This window comes from Pygocentrus nattereri, chromosome 8, assembly GCF_015220715.1.
Source record: "Pygocentrus nattereri isolate fPygNat1 chromosome 8, fPygNat1.pri, whole genome shotgun sequence".
NCBI lineage: Eukaryota > Metazoa > Chordata > Actinopteri > Characiformes > Serrasalmidae > Pygocentrus > Pygocentrus nattereri.
The window spans coordinates 5725401-5747330 of NC_051218.1; the positions used below are offsets into that span (position 1 = coordinate 5725401).

Sequence of the window (21930 nt, forward strand, 5' to 3'; positions counted from 1 at the left end):
GCCTTTCTATCATCTGGAACCAGTCTGCCCATTCTCCTCTGACCTCTCACATCAACAAGGCATTTTCACCCACACAACTGACCGCTCACTGGATATTTCCTCTTTTTCAGACCGTTCTCTGTAAACCCTAGAGATGGGTGGTGTGTGAAAATCCCAGTAGATCAGCAGTTTCTGAAATACTCAGACCAGCCCGTCAGGCACCAACAACCACGCCACGTTCAAAGTCCCTTAAATCCCCTTTCTTCCCCGTTCTGATGCTCGGTCTGCACTTCAGCAAGTTGTCTTGACCACCTCTACATGCCTAAATGCACTGAGTTGAGGCCGTGTGATTGGCTGATTAGCTATTTGTGTTAACAAGCAATTGAACATTATTGGTTCCTTAATGGTACCTAATAAAGTGGCCAGTGAGTGTAGGTCAGTTCATAAGACTACATGACACCTACATAAGCTTATCATGACAACTGACATAAGCCTACATTAATGTTTATAAATGCTTATTCCAATAGCAGTCATCTTTCATAAAAGCTACTTTAGCTAACTTTGATCAGAATTTATCAAAAACCTAAACTTTATAGCAAATGATGCCTATTGGTTAAGTGTTTATATCAGCTGTCTATGTCAAGATTATGAACCGTACCTGACAGTAAAGGGTTTTATTTTTTGAGTTACTACCTGAGCCTCATCGCAAGCATTTTAATATAAACAGACATCCATAACATTTTCTACATATGATAAACCTAACCTTTCCTGACTTGACTTGACCTTAGAGGGCAGTTTTAGTGGGTGTCAAGGGTAAACGCTAGTTTAACCAACACCAGTAGATTCAATTCATGTTCAATTACATTAAAGGAGTTGGGCTGGACATGTGATGGCAGATTAAATTGAGCCAATTTTGGTCATTTATGCTGTTTTTAACAAATAAAATTTGTTGAAATTATGTGGAAATCCATAATTCAGTGAAGTTCACGCAAAGAATGTTTGTTTTTTTCAATGTATTTATTTATTTGGAGTGCGGGGTGGCCAGTCAGATTTCAGTGGTACTCTGTGCTGCCCCTCTGGGCGAGAGATGATATCTACAGCAAAGCAACTCAACACAGCAGACTGGAATTAAACCCCCAAAAAGATGGTAATGACTGAAATGGAATGGATAGACTACCAGCATCTACGCTCACTCAAACTGAAGACCCTGGAAACCCCACACACCCCCACACAGCTTGAGCTGTCCGGCTAACAGGCAGCTCCTGTTTTCTCCTTCTTCCGTCCCTCCGTCTTCCTGCTCCTCACAGAGCGGCTGCTGTAATTGATTGTGTCTCAGTGACAGTGTGAAGTGGAGTGTTTATTCCTCTGGGAGAGGAGGAGAGTCCCACGCTTCTGCTCTTTACTACACTCCGTTTTCTGACTAATCTCTTCTCTGTCTTCTTTGGACACCTTTTCCCTGATCGACGTTCTATTTGCGGCTTCAGACGAGAATCACCATGAAACAGAACCACGTGTTGGCTTTGATTCGGTTGAAATGCGGTGAGATTCCTCAAAGATGAATAATTCATTTTTCCCTGCAAGCAGCGTTTAGAGTCTGCTGTAATTTATGAACTCTAATTGTTTTGTACATGCTTTGTTGCATAGCAACTGTTGCTAGGTTGGACAAGCCCTGAAGAAATCCAGAGAAACTGACTCAGTTTACATCTCAACATCCACACTCTTGAGATGGTTCTTCAAGGGTTCTTGAAAGAAAATGTTCTACGTAGAACCATGCACACTCAAAGAACCTATTGCGTGATTTAAATGCATGATTTCATCGCATCGTGAATGGGTTCTTCAGACTGATGTAGGATGTGCTGTAGATGGTTCAGTATAGGACGTTTTTGAAAAGGGTTCCATGTAGCACCAGAAAGGGTTCTCCTATTGTTATATTATAGCTAAGCAAACATCATAGCCTTTGCAGGTACACACTTAAAGAGGGTTCTTTATGGGTTTTTTTAGTAAAGAAAGCCATGAACACCCAAAGAACGCTTTGCATAATTAAAGGGGTCTTTGCGTCATGAAATGGTTCTTCAGATTGATGGGGAACGTGCTGCAGATGGTTCGATATATGACCTTTTTTTAAAAGGTTCGCTACAGCAGCCAAAATGGTTCTTATACACTTGACATCATAAAAATAGAAGAATCCTTTTCTTTTACTAAAGAACCCTTTTCTTCACTAAATAACCCTTGAAGAACCATCTTTAGTTTTTAGGAGTGTAGTAAAAGCAGTGGTTCTGTTCTTTATAGAACCATTTCATGCTTCAATGGTTCTTTGCATGGTGAAATGGTTCTTCAGATGGATGGAGAACATCTTGTGTGTGGTTCCATGTCTCACCAAAAAGGGTTCCGCAACTGTTACAAGCTTGGAATAGGTTCCCTTATTGTTACTATCTGGTGCTATAAAGAACCGTTCTCAAACACTTTATGTAGAGCCACATACAGCACATTCTCCATCAATCTGAAAAACCACTTCACCATGCCAACATCCATTATGCACAAAATGGTTCTATAGAAAAGATAGAACCATTGCGTTTACTAAGGAACCCTTGAAGAACCATCCTTTTTAAGTGTGGAAATATTGTAGCATAGTTGAAGGGATCCTATTGCCGTATACAGTGTTACATACAGTGCTCAGTGACAGTGGTGAGGGAATCAGATCATCAAAGCTCAAACAGCTGAAACAGTGAGTTTCCAACTTACCAGACATCTAAAAACTTCAACTACACCCTGAGAACCTGGTTCTCAAACCCAGAACATCACGTGAAATTAACAACACGCCATAAATTCAGCTCCAACATGCACAAACATTTGTAGCATCTCTTCTGAAATTAAGGGCATTAATAGTGAGTTTGTGCTGCAGTAGCAGCCTCTGCTCTTCTGGGAAGGCTCTAGATGATGGAACATTGCTGTGAGGATTTGATTGAGCATTAGGGAGGTCAGATACTGATGTTGGATGGTCAGTTCTGGACCACTCCAACTCATCCCAAAGATATTAGATGGAGCTCTGTCACTCCAGAGAACGCAGTTCCACTGCTCCACAGCCCAATACTGGAGGGCTTTATACCCCTCTAGCCCATGCTTGGCATTGGACATGGCGATCTTTACGGGTCAGTGCTTTTCTATGGAGATTATATCGTGCTGTTTCAGCAATAGGTTACCATTTAGTACCTGAATTCCCTCATTGGAACGGCTGTCTGGACACTTTACATCATACACTCTCAGAAATAATGGTACTGAACTGTCACTGGGGTGGTTCCCTCAAGGCTTCATCTCAGTATCTTTAGTCTGGGAGCATAACTGAACCATAATCCACTGAAATGATGTGTTCTAAGCTGTACTGACTCCACACACCTCACCTCCATCCTTTTATTCTTGTTCTGTGTTAATACATTCAGTTATAAAAAGGTATAAATACCAAATTTGTACCTGGAAAGACTGATTTAAGCTTTAGAATCAGACCTTGGAACCAGTGTAGAACCTTTGGGGCACCATTTCCACTGTTTGTGCCCTGATGAATGAAAAATGTGCCTGAACAGAGAGCCTTCATTTCTGACAGGGTATAGAGGTTGAATGAATGCAACAGTAGCTACAAAAGAACTGCATAGGCAATCCTAGCGCTGAAGTCCTTGAGAGGACGTTTTTCCGTTCTCAGCATTGTGATTATAATCGGTGTGGCAGCCGCTGTGGTCAGACAAACACCTCTGCCAGTGCTTTGTTGATTTAGGCCAGCTGATCCACTAGACACCGTGTTTTAGCGCTCATTGTCCAGATGAGCTGCTTTGTGTGTGCTAAGAATTCTAATGTCCGTGAAGCAAAAAACGGAAACAGCTGAACCTGACTGCATCCCTGCGGACGCCGCTTTAATAATCTCATTATCAATTTAATGAGATGATTAGAATGCGGACGGCAGGCCGAGTGATGGTGATGAGCTCTGGCTTATTTTGTTGATTGTATTTGTATGTATGTGTGAGAGTGTTTTGATGTTTTGCTGCTCGGGGGTGCAGCGGTTTGGGGGTGGGGGGGGTGGGGGTAGGGGGTTGTTAGTGAGCGGTTAGCTGTTAGCCATTAGCAGAGCGGAGGTTTCACTCTCTGCCTCCCGCCTGTGCTGAGGGAAACGGAGGAACAGAGAAGGTGAGAGAATCCTCGACTCGTGGTTGCCATGGAAACAAGCAGGCAGTGCGCTGCTGCCGCTGGAGATGCGGGCCGTCAGGAGAAGCTCTTTAGCATCCGCCTCTGACACGCACACCTCATGCGCAAAGACCTTTGTTTTGCTCAATACTTTGCAGAAAACAAAATGTTTCATTGTTTTTATTTTCCTAATTATGGGTCATAGTGGTACAGGGTACAGGGTATTCATGGTTTAGCATCAGGACAAAAACTGAAAATACACATTTAATAGTAAATTAGGCCTGAAAAACTAAATCTAGTATTTTTCAGTGGTCAGTGAGTCGCTCTTTCCCTTTATTCCAGCTTCCATTCTTTCCAGGAGCCTCACTTTCAGCTCCTCAAAGAACCTGCAGACACACCTCCGAAGTTCAGATCAAACCCATTCAGTGGTGTTGAGGTCCGGACTCTGGGGTGGTCAGTCCATCGTTCAGCTTCTTTGTTTGGTGTGTCCGTCTCCTTTTCTCAGTGAGGTTCTTCTTGATCAGCTACACATCCTTTCAGACCCACAGCGCTGAGTGGTCCTCTCACAGTGGAAGGATGGACAGAAACACCTGTGGATGTTTTCAGATCTGAAGCAGCTTGATTTTCTCCTCTCTCTCAGAGATGAAAGCTTTAAGTGCTGTTTATCTGATGGGGGCAGTTTTGAGGTCTAACAGGTCTTCCAGGTGGTCGTTAGGAGGAACATTTTGTCCGTAGCTTATAATCAGTATTTAAGCTTTAGTTTTTTCACTGATTTTTCTTTGATTTTTCTCCTTTCTTATGCAAGCAGATCTGATATCTTACCTCCTCAGAAATTGAGTGAGCTGTATTAGTCCTTATATAGCATAATACCCAGTAGCTCCACTATGTAGGTGTCCAGTTATAGACCGTAGTCCATCTGTTGCTACACAGTGTATCAGCCCCCTCTACTATATTCATCAGTGGACAGATTCTGACCACAGGATGGCTGTTGTCCAGCGTGGTGGTTTATTCTCAGCACAGCAGTGACACTATTGCAGTATGCATGGGGCTGGTACGAGTGCATCAGACACAGCGGTGTTTCTGGAGTTTTTCATATGTCAGTGTCACTGCTAGATTGGTAGGTGTGGAGCACCACCCAAATACCTCCAGCCAAGAGTGGCTCTGTGGTCAGAAACGGACCATTGATGAAGGGCTAGAGGAAGACTAACACAAACATTAAGGGCATTAAGAGATGAGCTGTAGTCTCTACTTGGGGGTTGGCGATATGATGTTCAATTTATGATTATGATAAATTACATCACAATACGTTTGAAATTGTTGGACTCTGATCCTGTGTACCACATTTTGCTCCTTTGACCTGGTGTGCTGTCCACTCTGCTGTTTTGGATCATCCTCTTTTTGGCTTATTGTACATCTTTGAGTGTCTGCTTAGATTATCCAGCACTGCAACCATATAGTAGTGTGCCGTATATAGCTTTGTGGAACTTTATATTTGAATATAAATATTGCCAAGTGCAAGCTAACACTACTGTAAATTGAAATGACTTAAGACTCACCAGAATATCCCACACAAACCAGCCGCTTCATCCAGTTTGGTGGTCAATTTGCTTTGGCAGTTTGAGGCTGCAGTTTCATGCAGTGTCATTTGTGTTTTGACTGCTGAAAGCATGACAGTCCAAGTGAGTCTGTAAATAACTGCATTTCAGCACCACGGAGAGCTCCACGCACTGTTTGGCAGCTGCTTATTAATCGTGGCGCCTGGGAGAACGCGGCAAACCTGCAGTTAGACACTTCAGCCTAAAACCTGAGGTGTGATGTCTCATTTGGAACTGAAATGTCTGCAGGGCGATTTGTACTCAGCCATCTCCACAGTAAACTCATTGCTGCTAAATTAATTGCTGCTGAGTTTATCTGAAGGCACTCTGCCCAGAGAAAGCTCAGACAAACTCTGTGGGACGCTACGCTGCAGATTTCTACTGCATACACTTTGCTAGAAATTCCTGATTGAGACAAATAATCTTGTTAATGACGTTGGTCTAGTCTGTGAAGCACGAAATGCATTTCGAATAAATCCATTTGCTCTAGCCAGTGACTCTGCTGCTTTTCTGTGAGCTGGCTGGAGTGATGTTAGTCTGGAAATAGAGACCAGGGCCAGTTCAGGATCCTCTGGAGCTAAAGCTGTGAGAAGCCATCAGGCTTTAGTACGTGGAAGGGCAACCACCGTCGCTAATCACTAATGCAGCTTTTGGAGAGTGGAGTCAAATGCCAACACTAAGGACTGGCTCAGAAATCCTGGGACTGGAACAGCACACATGTTGGAAAATTAGGTATATTTACACCACAAAACTGGACAGGAAAACTACTCAAAATATGACCAGTTGTACCAGCAGACGGTACAGAGAGGACTATTTATTTATTTATTTATTTATTTATATAACAAGTATTCGCTCGTCTGCCTTCACACGCATATGAACTTGAGTGACATCCCATTCTTAATCCATAGGGTTTAATATGATGTTGCCTCACCCTTTGCAGCTATAACAGCTTCCACTCTTCTGGGAAGGCTTTCCACAAGGTTGAGGAGTGTGTTTATGGGAATTTTTGACCGTTCTTCTAGAAGTGCATTTGTAAGGTCAGACACTGATGTTGGATGAGAAGGCCTTTGTCCTAAAGGTTGTCCAAAATCTCTTGGTGCTGAAGCATTAAGAGTTCCTTTCACTGGAACTAAGGGGCCGAGCCCAACTCCTGAAAAGCAACCCCACATCCACCAAACTTTACACTTGGCACAATGCAGTCAGACAAGTACTGTTCTCCTGGCAACCACCAAATCCAGACTCATCCAACAGATTGCCAGATGGAGAAGCATGATTGGTCACTCCAGAGAACACGTCTCCACTGCTCTAGAGTCCAGTGGTGGCGTTTTACACCACTGCATTCCACGCTTTGCATTGCACTTGGTGATGTAAGGCTTGGATGCAGCTGCTCGGCCATGGAAACCCATTCCATGAAGCTCTCTATGCTGTTCTTGAGCTGATTTGAAGGCCACATGAAGTTTGGAGGTCTGTAGTGATTGACTCTGTAGAAAGTTGGTGACCTCTGCACACTTTGCCCCTCAGCACCCGTTGACCCTGCTCTGTCATTTTACATGGCCGGCCACTTCAAGGCTGAGTTGCAGTCGTTCCCAATCGCTTCCACTTTGTTATAATCCCACTGACAGCTGACTGTTGTACAGGTGGTGTCCTATGACAGCACCACGCTGGAATTCACTGAGCTCCTGAGAGCGACCTATTCTCTCTCTCTCTCTCTCTCTCTCTCTCTCTCTCTCTCTCTCTCTCTATATATATATATATATATATATATATATATATATATATATATAAATATATATAGGAGAGAGAGAGAGAGAGAGAGAGAGAGAGAGAGAGGGAGAAAACTGAATTCAAGTCCAGATTTAAGGAACTCTTGTACAGTATATAAAATGATGTTCATCGTTTAAGATTTCAAAGTAAGCGCATACAAACTTTTGCTCTAAGCTGTATTTAAATGAGCTCTGTTTGGATTGGCTGTCATATGTTGTGCCTTATTCAAAAAGCAGTCCAGGTTGAAACACTGCTCACGACTTCAGTGTGAGTGGGCGGAGCTAAGCGACATTACAGCAACAGTTAATTAAAAACAAGCTGCTTTGGAAAGTTAGTTTCTGAGGAGAGTAGGTTATTGTTTTGAAACCTTAAGGTTTCATCTTCAAATGTATAAAGGGATATCAAAGAAGATAAGATAAGATAAGATAAGATAAGATAAGATAAGATAAGATAAGATAAGATAATCCTTTATTAGTCCCACAGCGGGGAAATTCACAGTATTACAGCAGCAGCAGAGTAACAGGAGGAAGACACTCAGTAATAGAAATGGGAAACAGTATAAACATTATCAACATTATAAATAATAACAATTAAAGCTAAATCTCTAGACTATTTACAGGAAAATAAGGATAATAATAAAATAAGGTAAAATAAAAATATACATACATTTTTATTATATAAAAAATACTCCGATGTGTACACAGATTTGTGTTAGTCATTGAATAATCTTTGATTGTTTTGTTGCTTGACCACTCCAGCATATGGTTACTCTGTAGGTTTCGGGTAAAAATTGCACAAATTTGACAATGTAAGTATGCAAATGTGACAGGAGGAACTAGAGGGGGTTAAAAAAAAAGCATCTCCCGGCCAAATAATATCTGGTCACCAGTGGTCCTTTGGTGGTCCCTTTCCACCAATGAATGTCGTGGAGGAGGGCTAAAAAAAATGTGCATCAACAAATGAACTGCCTATGAAGTGCACTAAATATGGTAGGCGTTTCCAATGTAATGGCTAATTAGTATGATGGAGTGTTTCCATTATTTTGTCCAACCCAGTATATAACAGTATTGAGATGTTGACAGCAAGCTTTGTTTTATTTTTTTATGCTAAAATAAAGGCCATACAGTAGATGAACACTGCATATTCAGATTCCTTTATTGATCCCAGGGGGAAATTGCAGTTGTTACAGTTGCAGCCATTTATGTAAAAATAAACACTTTACTAATAATTTAAGACAATATAGAGAATTTACAGTATGTACACCAGATTTAAGTACTTAAGAATATAGTACGGTGGCGGTGATTGTGATAGTAATATGAAACATCAGGTATAAAGCAGTTACCATTATTTAAATCATTTAAATTAAGTTAGTGTCTCTCTGAGTTATTGCACACACAATTGTTATTATTGCACATATGAACAGTTTCGTATTGAGTTTTGTGAATTATTTAATGTGGTTGAATTTTATATTAATTAATTATAATAGATTTCAAAATCTGTTCCGTGGAATCACAATCAATACATTTTTTACATCCCGAGGGTTTGTAGCTGAAAAGATAAGCTCGTCTCATACGACCTCTTGAATATCGCTCCAATGTCAATGTGGTTTCAGAGGATTGTGTTTGCTGGAGAACAACAAGAAAAAAATGTTTGCATCTTAACACTTATTGCTTTTCATTTTCCACATGGTTTTTCCCTTCATTATTTACAGCAGTCGTCCCTGGTGGGCACGCACAAACATCATTGCGAGGCCCTTTCACTGCTGTTTAAAGCTAATGCGTCTCAGGTTGTGGTGTTTTACAGCAGCTTCCTTGAGACAAAGTCTTATCTGCTCTACCTCTCCTCTACCGGATTAAATTTAAGGGCTTTTAGAACCTCCGGCTTCCTTGGTCTCTATTTAATTTGTCACCCTGAAAATGACCGTCTGCTCTTATTGGGTTGCCGAGCTGCGGTGTTCCAGAGTCGACAGCTGTCTGCTAGTTTACATCCCACTTCACTTCAACACTTTGTTGCAAAGAAACAGCAAAAAACATGGTAAAGTCACTGTAATGTACAGGTTTGAATGTCAAAATACAGTATGATATAAAGGATATTATCATTTGAGGTAGGAACAGTCACAATAAAGAGTTCTTCTGCCAAACTGTAGCACACAACTCAGTTTATATCACAATACCTACATTTAGAGTCGGTTATTCATTCAGCCTAATGAGAAACTGTAGAACAGACTCGGTTTATATCACAATACCTACATTTAGAGTCGGTTATTCATTCAGCCTAATGAGAAACTGTAGAACGGACTCGGTTTATATCACAATACCTACATTTAGAGTCGGTTATTCATTCAGTCTAATGAGAAACTGTAGAACTGACTCGGTTTATATCACAATACCTACATTTAGAGTCGGTTATTCATTCAGCCTAATGAGAAACTGTAGAACAGACTCGGTTTATATCACAATACCTACATTTAGAGTCGGTTATTCATTCAGCCTAATGAGAAACTGTAGAACGGACTCGGTTTATATCACAATACCTACATTTAGAGTCGGTTATTCATTCAGCCTAATGAGAAACTGTAGAACAGACTCGGTTTATATCACAATACCTACATTTAGAGTCAGTTATTCATTCAGCCTAATGAGAAACTGTAGAACAGACTCAGTTTATATCACAATACCTACATTTAGAGTCAGTTATTCATTCAGTCTAATTAGAAACTGTAGAACAGACTCGGTTTATATCACAATACCTACATTTAGAGTCAGTTATTCATTCAGCCTAATGAGAAACTGTAGAACAGACTCGGTTTATATCACAATACCTACATTTAGAGTCAGTTATTCATTCAGTCTAATGAGAAACTGTAGAACAGACTCAGTTTATATCACAATACCTACATTTAGAGTCAGTTATTCATTCAGTCTAATGAGAAACTGTAGAACAGACTCGGTTTATATCACAATACCTACATTTAGAGTCAGTTATTCATTCAGCCTAATGAGAAACTGTAGAACAGACTCGGTTTATATCACAATACCTACATTTAGAGTCGGTTATTCATTCAGCCTAATGAGAAACTGTAGAACAGACTCGGTTTATATCACAATACCTACATTTAGAGTCAGTTATTCATTCAGCCTAATGAGAAACTGTAGAACAGACTCGGTTTATATCACAATACCTACATTTAGAGTCGGTTATTCATTCAGTCTAATGAGAAACTGTAGAACAGACTCGGTTTATATCACAATACCTACATTTAGAGTCAGTTATTCATTCAGCCTAATGAGAAACTGTAGAACAGACTCGGTTTATATCACAATACCTACATTTAGAGTCGGTTATTCATTCAGCCTAATGAGAAACTGTAGAACAGACTCGGTTTATATCACAACACCTACATTTAGAGTCTGTTATTCATTCAGCCTAATGAGAAACTGGAGAACAGACTCGGTTTATATCACAATACCTACATTTAGAGTCGGTTATTCATTCAGCCTAATGAGAAACTGTAGAACAGACTCGGTTTATATCACAATACCTACATTTAGAGCCGGTTATTCATTCAGTCTAATGAGAAACTGTAGAACAGACTCGGTTTATATCACAATACCTACATTTAGAGTCGGTTATTCATTCAGCCTAATGAGAAACTGTAGAACAGACTCGGTTTATATCACAATACCTACATTTACAGTCGGCTATTCATTCAGCCTAATGAGAAACTGTAGAACAGACTCGGTTTATATCACAATACCTACATTTAGAGTCGGTTATTCATTCAGCCTAATGAGAAACTGTAGAACAGACTCGGTTTATATCACAATACCTACATTTAGAGTCAGTTATTCATTCAGCCTAATGAGAAACTGTAGAACAGACTCGGTTTATATCACAATACCTACATTTAGAGTCAGTTATTCATTCAGCCTAATGAGAAACTGTAGAACAGACTCAGTTTATATCACAATACCTACATTTAGAGTTTTTGATTGGATTTGCTGTGTAAATCCTGTACTTTCAATTACAAAGACACAGCCCAGCTCAGGAGCTCAGCATAATATTCAACATTGTGTAGCACCTCTAACCTGCAGTGAGTAATACTTTGATCAAAATCCCCAAGAAAGTGTGCTACAGTAATACGGTTTTATTTGAAGTCACTGTTGGTCAGTGTTATTGTAAGGATATAAGAATGTGGGACAGAGATATTTAGAGTAAAATGGCACAGTCTAAGTATTTATTTAATAATAGTTTGATTTTATATTCATACAGTGCAATTGACGGCATTTGTACATGAAAGGATGAGTCATTTTGTAATTCTCTATCATCTTTTTATGGGTCATTCTCCATTTGGATGGGAAACCATGTCCCAGAGGTTTCAGGGCTTAAAAGGACACGTAAACTATCAGGCCCAGCTCCAAAATGTATGATTTCTCTGATTTTTCTTTCTTTATTATCCTGTTTCATAGTCACCCTGCATCTGTACAAACAGCTCGTCACAAGGCCAATTTTCAGCATTTGAGAAACCATTTTCAATATAAAACAATACTTTTATTTAAGAGCTCCAACTCACAATCTGTGCAAAACAGGTTTACTTTTTATATCATTAACATTCTACTACATTTAAACAAATACAGGATGTATTTTATTGGAAAAATTCATTTGTCACAGAGGTTTTGGTCTCTGGTGTTATCAGGACTCATTCATTTTTCACAGTATTTTCAGCTTTATTAAACTGCTTCTTTGGGTCAAGGCTCGTTAGAGAGGAAATGTCTCGAGGCCTGAGAAAGCGAGTCACCCTCGCTCACTATATTTCATTAATTTAATAATGATTTTGCTCATCAGGCAGCTCAGAACATCTATGTGTCAACAGTGTTGTGAGCTTTAATGGCTGACTAATTACAATTTTCTTTATTTATTTTTAAATAATGCCAATTATTTTTGGATTTTTTGATTTTAAATCGTTGCCCAAGTTCACCTGATCAGCCAACGAGCCAGCTATTTTACAGAATCCTCAGTTTTAACCCGAATGTCTCTGGAGTCACCGTCACTGGTGTTACACCATATTCCTACAACACCAGTGACTGTAAAATATGTTTAGTAATAAGATCTCCTATTTACATATATGATAATAGGATATGTACGTGGACATATTACAATTCAGTTTTAATTTGAATTTAAAAAATATATATATATATATATATATATATATATAATTTTTAACAATTCACCTCAGCAGTGAGTTTATCACAATATACATTAAAGTCATATTCATGATTCAAATAAACATAAAAACAATAAAAAGTAACAAGAATTTCTTGGGTCCATATTTTTCCTTGACACCTTCACAGCCACCACAGAGACTCGTTAATATCATCAATTACATCATGAGCTCAATTTACTGAGCACTGATTGGTCAAACCAGGAGCTGCTTTTTAACTACATATAATACTGGACTTCCTCGAGGACAGGCTTGGAAATGGGTAAACAAACACACAAACATCCAGAATATATATATATATATATATATATATATATATATATATATATATATATATATATATGTATATATAAAATGTATGTGTTGCTAGACTGTCCTCTATGCTTTGTTGCTAAAAATGTGTAACATATGTAAAAGGTTTTGTTCTAGCAGGTATGATGTGCACATTCAGTATTTTGTCAGAGGTTTTGAATGTGGATCAGCCAATCAGACTTCAGAGCCGGAACGATGGAACTAAAGCAGTTTGTGAAAATATGATTTGTCTGTGTTTCTCCTGCAGAAACCTGTCGCGGAACCCCCTGACCACTCTTTCCTGGCAGCTTTTCCAGCATCTGCAGCTTATTGATCTGTAAGTGCACCTTGCTTTTGTTTGGCGTTCACTTTTAGCATCTGCTTCACTTTCCTTTATTGATTTTTCTCTAATACTGTTTCATATTATGCTCTCTTACATCACACACCTGCCGTTTGTTGTTGTTTACCTCACAGCAGCGTTTCACACCTCTGGTACTGTAGTCCACTTCATAAGATCGCTTAGCCGATGATCAAGTCTTTCTGGAGCTTCATCAGGAGTTTCAGAGCAGGAAAACATGAAAGTGTGCAGTTCAGGTGGAGCGCAGAATTTGATTGGGCAAATACTGGCTACTTTATATGGGCAAAAGTATTAGGACACCTACATATTACATCTACATGAGTTTTTATTAATCCAATTCTAAATCCATAGGCATTAAATTTTAAGTGTCTGTGGGAATTGGGGAACTGTGGGGATTTGTACCTGTTCATCCAAAAGAGCATTTGTGAGGTCAGACACTGATGTTGGACGAGAGGGTCTGGCTCACAGTCGCCGGTCTCGTTCATCCAAAAGGTGTCTGATGGGGTTGAGGTCAGGGCTCCACACCAAACTCACCCAGGCATGACTTTATGGAGCTGCTTTGTGCTCTGGTGCTCAGTGATGCTGGAACAGAAAAGGTTCTTCCCCAAACTGTTCCCACAAAGTTAGAAGTGTACAGTTGTCAAAAATGTCTTGGTCTGATGAAGGATTAAAATTCCCCTTCACTGGAAATTCCTTAGACCAACCCCTGAAAAACAACCCCATAGCATCATCCCTCCTCAGCCAAACTTTGACACAATGCTGTCAGGCAGATAACAAGGTTAACGAGATTAGGAGGGGTGTCCCAAAGTTTTGTCTATATAGTGTGGTTCAGCAAACAAGCCAATTCACTTTTACGGATGTAGAGGATCAGATGAGGCATGTTTAGCATCTAAAGTTTGCTTCTTTGGTTTTGCGCTGGAGTAGCGAGGCTGAAGTGCGGAAATGTCCAACTGCTACTACTGCATTGCGCTGTTGTCAGAACAAAACCTTACATCTCCAAAATGATAACTATACAGAAGAAAGAAAAAACATACTTTACTTTTAATGTAAGTCAATGGAACCAGATGGCTTTCTCAGCAATTTTGGGCCGTCTCTTTTGGTCGATTCATCATGAAGGTTTGATACAATCTAATGGACAGTAGGCTTTTTCAATTGATGTCAAAAACTGAAAAATGACAAAAATGGAGATATGAGGTTTTCTTCAGACAGCAGCAATTAGCTACATCTTTAAGATTAAAGACATCAAAAAAGAGCTCTGTACAACGATGCCATGGGAGAACCTGTCTTCTTTAGTAAAGACAGTGATTCTATATGGCACCATGAACATATATATACAACCTTTTAGAAAATGGTTCTACATAGCACCAAAAAGGGTTCTGTGATTTTGACAACCCTCTTATGATGGTTTCTTCAAGCATTCTTTAGTAAAAAAAATGATTCTGTATAGAACCATGAATACTGTATGATTTAAGGGTTACTTGCATCATTTAAAAGAATGTGGTGTTTATGGTTCTATATGGAACCTTTTCAAAGAGGGTTCTATATAGCACCAAAACGGGTTCTTCTTTTGTTGCAATATCAATCTTGTAACAGTAGAAGAAAGCTTCTGGTGCTTCATGGAATCCTTTTCAAAAAGGTACTACCTAGAACCATCTACAGCACATTCTCCATCAGTTTAAAGAACCCTTTCATGATGCAAAGAACCCTTTTAATTATGTGAAGTGTTCATGATTCTATATAGAGCTATTTTTACTGAAGAACCCTTGAAAAGTAAGTTTCTCTGGAACAGAGCGTTTCACACCAAACCGCTCTGAACGACTCTCTTTACATCTTAACCACTTAATTATGCAGATATTTAGAAAAGAAAAAAAAAAGAAAAACTGTTGTAAACTGTGTTAAAATAAACACATTCCTGTAAAGTTTTGTCATTTTTATTAATACAATTTAAGAGAAGACATTTCAGATCATTTGATATAACAACTGTACACAGTTTGAGGCAAGTGTGGTGATTACTGGGGGCAGTCGTGGGCTGGAGGTTAGGGAACTGGCCGTGTGACCGGTCACTCGCTGGTTCGATCCCCAGAGCTGACATTACATGACTGAGGTGTCCTTGAGCAAGACACCTAACCCCCAACCGCTCCCCAGGCGCTGCGGATAGGGCTGCCCACCGCTCCGGGCAAGTGTGCTCACTGCCCCCTAGTGTGTGTGTGTGTGTGCTCACTATATGTGGTGTATGTGGTGTTAATGTAGTTCTGAGTTTGATTTTTAAGAGTTTGATTTTCTTTGCTTTACACATTAAACATGCAGTTTTAAAGGGGTCAGGGGGTCTGGGGTCTGGGGCCACCCCAGATGCCAATCTGACATTCGTGCCATAGCATTGGCTTCCGTCTGGCTGTGGTGTATGTGGTGTTTCTCTTCATGGATGGCTTGAATGCAGAGGTACTTGTTATCTGCATTAACCTTGTAGCTCCAGTGCTGTAAATAAAGAAGCACACATGTCTCGGCTGATCCACCACATTCGGCGTAAGAGGGAAAATTGTGCAAATGTGCGAAAATGGAGTAAATTTGATTTTTTTTAGCCCCAGTGGAAGGAAACTTTTTCAGCTTTTCTCCACGTGACCCCTGGGCCTGTTGCTCTTTGAATCCCTTCACGTCTTAAAATATATAACTTCTAAGCTGTTTGAGCAGATTGGAAGGTCTTCAGACTCAAAGGTGTGGTGGTGTTGACGAAGTGAATCCGTTGGCCGTTTAGAGCTTTCTGAGGTTGTAAAAGCTGAGGAGAGAAGTTATTAGCTCAGCCCACCACCCAGCCTAAAATACCACACTCATATCTGCTGAGTACATGAGGCTTTCTGTGTGTGTGTGTGTGTGTGTGTGTGTGTGTGTGTCTGTGTGTGTGTGTGTGTGCGTGCGTGTGTGTGTGTTGATGGAGGAGTCTAAATGTGGTATTTTAAGGTCTGGAAGCGGGACATCTCCTAAGAGGAGCAGATCCATCTCCTCTGCTGGGTTAGCACGTCCTTTAGCGACTCTCCAAGGATAGAGGGATGCTGGGATGCGGTATGAGATGCATCTGATTTTCAGGGTCCTTACAGTAACGACAGGGGTGGCAGTTTACTGTACTGCCCAAGAACGCTCATCCTCAACAGCGAACACATGGAAATATGGAATTTTCTTCTTTTTTTTAATTTATTTATTTTATCTCGAATAATGTGCTGTGACTTTTTCACAGGCCACGTTATGTATGCATGCTTATTTATGAATTTTTGGACCAATATGGTAAACACTACCACGACCCTATCTGGATTAGACAGTTGATGAGGATGATGATGATGATGATGATGTTAGACAGTTAAAATGGTTAGCTTATTATACTGAGGCTTCAGTGACTGCATGTACTACAGAGCAAACAGTCTGTTGTCTAGACCTGCCGGCGGGTCCTCATTTAAGAGGTTAAATTCAGCGCATTATCAGTGACAGTGCATTAAAATATGCAGACATGTTCTTTGTAGAGGAGCAGTTCACTTATTTAAACTTTGGTGTATGACTGTATACCGAAAAGCACTTTCAAGTCAAGTCAGGCAGCCAGTACAAGCACACAGTGAGAAGCATTCCTTCAGGATCAACACAGGAACACGAGTGCGAGACAGTGCAATAAACACAGTGCAGACAGTTACAGTACAGTAAATAAATAAATATGAAAGACAGTAAATACAGAAAACAAAATACGGTACTGAGAGTGTGGAGCTGCACAAAGGAGGATGGAACATGACGTTTCAGCAGCATCACAGCCTATATGAGCATGGTTGGGATAGTGTAGTGGGTAACACCTCTGCCTTCTACACTGTAGCCTGGGGTTCAATCCCCCACCTGGGTAAGCCCTCTACGCTATACCAATAAGAGTCCTTGGGCAAGACTCCTAACACCGCCTTGGCCTACCTGTGTAAAAATGATCAAATTGTAAGTCGCTCTGGATAACAGCGTCAGCCAAAATGCCATAAATGTAAATGTAAATGCCATAACAGTCACCAACATAGCAACCAGAGCAGCAGGATACAGTGTTTGATTGATGCCGTAAATCTAGCAGCTAACATTGTTAAAGTGAAGTAAAATGGGTGGAAAAAAAGTGGAAAAGTGTTCAGTGAAGCACAGTAACTGTATTTATATGGTGTTCCATAATTAGATTTTTTTATCATTTCTATGGATTTTTTACCTTTTAATGTAAATTTTAATATTTTCTTATTTATTTGTTATTTTATCCATTATTATCCAGGTTCGACTTCTTATTTAAATTATTATTGTTTTATTAATATTTGTCATTTTAATAAATGTGTTTATTTTTTTATCTTCACTTTATTTTGATTTGATTTTATTAACCTTTACATCTTATGTATGATTTCGTTTCTATTTTATTATTTTTTATTATATTTCTCTGTATTTTTATTATTAACGTTCTCCGAGACTAAATAAATGTTGCTTTATTGATTGATGGGTTTGGAACTGTAAGACGTGGGGAATGAGTTAGCCCCATATTGTTATGCACTCTAAGTCATTGTAATTTTAATGCTATAAAGTTTGGTCAGTAGGGGGAGCAGTGAGAAAACCCCTTCACCTTAAGCTCCGCCTACAAGCACAGTCAAAAAGGCCTTGAGGCGGTCATAATTTTCTGGAGTATTATCTCCATTATATTAGTTAAAGAGTTCATTATCTAGGAATCTCAAGATAGCAAATTTGATATCTTGGGGGAAATTAGTTGACTATCTTGTAACCTCAAGATAAAGTTATTAAATTGAGATTGCGAGTTAACTATCTTGTGATTTCAAGGTACCAAAATTGTTACATTGAGATAACAAATGAACTGTCCTGTAATCTCAAGATAACAAAGCTGTTATCTTAAAATCATATTCACTGTCTTTTGATTTCAAGGTAACTATCTCGAGATTACAAAGTTGTTGCCTTGAAATAATAAGTAAACCATCTTGTGATATCAAGATAAATATTTCGCGATAAGTTATCTTGAAATAACGAGCAAATTATCCTGTGATCTCAAGACAACTATCTCAAGATGATGGTTATCTTGAAATAATAAGATAACTATCTTAAGACCTCAGAGAAACAAAGTTGTTTCCTAGAGATAATGAGTTAATTAACTTACAATCTCAAAAAAAAATTGTTATTATATTGAGATCACAAGATAATTTACTCATTATCTCAAGATAATCTAGAAAATGATAGCAACAGCCCAAGGCCTCTCCAGACTTCTATAATGAGTCGCTGAATGATGTTTTTTTTTGTTTGTGTCTTGTGGCTCCCCATCAAAACATCTGCATAAATTAGGGTGTGCTTTATGTAAATGAGATGTAAAGGAGGTGCTGGTGGGCTGGAGCTTGATTTCACGCACCAAAGCTGATTGCTGTTAAATCTCTGTTCCAACAAAACTGTCATCAATCAGACGCACAGTCGTTTGTATGTAATTAAAGACGACAGCCAAGTCTGCGCTCTTTGATGAATAAGGACTAATGAACTTAATATTTTTACGTCTGCCACAAATGTTACTTTTTGAGGCCACTGTTTATAATATAAAGCATATAGGATATAATATAGTGTTTGAGTGCATGTGTGGGTGTGATGATTCCTTCAAAATAACCAAAAGGCCAGTGTCTGCGTCCCTCCAGATATCGTCATTATAATTCACGCTTTTTTTCATTCTAAAAGCTCTTGTGAAGAGCCCAGACTGCTTCAAGGATGAAGCCAATCATGACACATTTCAGAGCGTTTATGAAGCTGTCTGCTCTGGGTGATGGGCTGTTAGGCGGGTTGAGGAAATGAGAACATGTTGAACCTCTCAGTGTGAGAGGAGCATCTGCACACATAAAGCAGGGCTGAAGAGCTGGAGGCTCTTTTATTTCCTGATGGATATCAGCGTCAAATGGATGCAGAATATTTGCTGGATTGAAGACTTCGGGATCTCCTTCTTTATGTATGAGGGCTGCACCATATGGAGAAAATTCCAGACAGTGATTATGGTCCTATATGGGGTGATTTTGATATACGTTGCAATGTATAAAGACGTTTGATGTTTGAATGTGTATGTGCTGAGTAACCAGCGCAAGAGCCGAATAAAACCAACAGTAATTTTAAAGTGGCCCAAATTTGATTCTCTCACCAAATCTGATTATCGTTTAAATGTGATCTGTATGCGACAGTCTGAACAGATCAGCTCCTAAACCGACCCGCATGCACAGAGAACAGAGCTTCACGTGTCTCGTCCAGAGGTAAACAGTCACGACGGCCAGTGAACGCCAGTCGCTCCCGGAGCTTGAGTTTCATCTTCACCAGCATCACAGGAGCGATTATAGTTCCAGTGGTTCACAGCTGGGCAAATCACCCAGAGTTCACCGTAAAAAAGGCACATGTATTCGGACACGGTCACTTCTCTGGATTCTTTAAGCCGTTCTCGGACGCTGCGGCCTTGGCCTCCTCCAGCCGCGCTCAGCCTTTTCGTTCTGAACCTCTTCAAACTTGCGGCTGTGATGAGTCTCTTCTCATTTTTTGGTATAAAAACAACAGCCTAAATGTTTTTGAGTCTCAGCAGAGAAATTATGACGAATGCTGAGTTGGACTGACATAAAAGTCACATGAATTCCGATCTGGCTGTTCAGGCTGAGTCGCATCGTCGCAGATCGGATACGGATCGGATCTCACTACCACATATGAAAGCGTCTCAGATCGGAACTGAAAATGTCAGATGCAGTGCGTTTATCTGTTCACACGGACACACATCTGTGAAAAAGATCGGATTTGGGCCTCTTTTACCTGCCGTGTAAGCGTAGCCTATGTTCTAGTTTCATTACCATTTAAATGCTTCGTCAAGTGCATCAGTGCAGGCCTGGTATTTCTGTCCGTTTCTCTCTTTAACTCAGAAGTGAAAAGTGCAGATTTCAGAAAGTTTTGATGGCTGAAATGTTGGCGAATCTCCACGCAGAATAATTTTTATGCTCGTTAGCCTGGAGCAGTGTACGTGTAGAGCTGTACTGCGTCAGAGTTCTGGTCCAGGGCCAGACGCTCTGTCCAGTCCAGTGTATTCATGAGGATTTAAGTGGAAGACACTGATCCCAGTCGGAGTATTCACAGTGAAGAGACCAGCCAGGATTAGCCGGCCTGCTGCGGCCCTTCAGACGACTTATCCTGAGTTTCACTGAGGGGATACGGCAATCCTGCTCTGCTAAAACAAACTGCATTACGGAGAGAGAGAGAGAGAGAGAGAGAGAGAGAGAGAGAGAGAGAGAGAGAGAGAGAGAGAGAGAGAGAGAGAGAGAGAAAGGGAGAGAGAGAGAGAGAAAGACAGAGAGAGAGAGAGAGAAAGAAAGGGAGAGAGAGAGAGAGAAAGACAGAGAGAGAGAGGGAGAGGTGAGAGAGAGAGAGAGAAAGACAGAGACAGAGAGAGAAAGAGAGAGAAAGACAGAGATAGAGACAGAGACAGAAAGAGAGAGAGAGACAGAAACAGAGACAGACAGACAGAGAGAGAGAGGGGGAGATAGAGACAGAGAAAGAAAGGGAGAGAGAGAGGGAGAAAGAGAGAGAGAGAGAGACAGAGACAGAAAGAGAGGGAGAGAGAATGTAATGATGTCAAGCTTGTCACAAGCCTTTTGACTGCTGTATAGAACCCTTTTCAAAAAGGATGCATGTAGAACCATCTACTGCTGTTCTCCACCAATCTGAAGAACCTTTTCATGATGTAAAGGACCCCTTAATTATGCAAAGGGTTCTCTGAGTGTTCATGATTCTATATAGAACCAATATCTTTACTAAAGAACCCTTTAAGAACCATAGTTTTAATAGTACATATTCGAAGCACCTCGCTTTGCACTCTTAAAGATGTGTTTTCATGGGTTCTTTAGTAAAGAACAGGGTTCTATATAGAACTATGAACACTTTAAGACACATTTGTATGCTTAAATGGTTCTTTCGATTAATGGAGAATGTTGAATGTGGCTCTATATAGAACCTTTTTGAAAAGGGTTGTAAATAGCACCAAAAAGGGTTCTGCTATTCTTACAATAACAAGCTTGTCACAATTGAAGAACCCTTTTGAGTGATATATAGAACCTTTTCCAAAAGATTCTCTATATAGAGAATCATGTTTCTGCAAGTTCTCCATCAATCTGAAGAACCCTTTTATGATGCAATAAACCCTTTAATTATGCAAAGGGTTCACTGAGTGTTGATGGTTCTAGAAAAACACTTTTTTACTAAAGAACTCATGAACAGATGGTTCTTTAGAGAAGACTGTAGTTCTATATAGAACAATTTTCATGTGTAAATGGTTCTTTCCATAGTGAAATCCTTTAGATTGATGGAGAATGTGTTGAATGTGGTTCTATGTGGAAACTTAAAACGGGTTCTTTATAGCACCAAAAAGGGTCCTGCTATCGTTATAATGCCAGCTTGATCACAGAGAAACTCTCAGCACACAATGTGGGTGTTTCCAATAAAGTGGCCAGTAAGCAGAAGTTCAAGGTACCAGGTTTCTAATAAACTGTTTATATTATGAA

General features: G+C 39.9%; 1 protein-coding gene across 1 annotated transcript in view; it reads left to right on the forward strand.

The window, feature by feature from the left end:
- Positions 1-21930, forward strand: part of ntrk3a (neurotrophic tyrosine kinase, receptor, type 3a) — a 419732-nt gene that overhangs the window by 176944 nt on the left and 220858 nt on the right. Inside the window, exon 4 of the mRNA XM_017716401.2 lies at positions 13289-13357. Within this exon, the coding sequence (XP_017571890.1) occupies positions 13289-13357 (69 nt within the window). The remainder of the gene's footprint in view (positions 1-13288; positions 13358-21930) is intronic.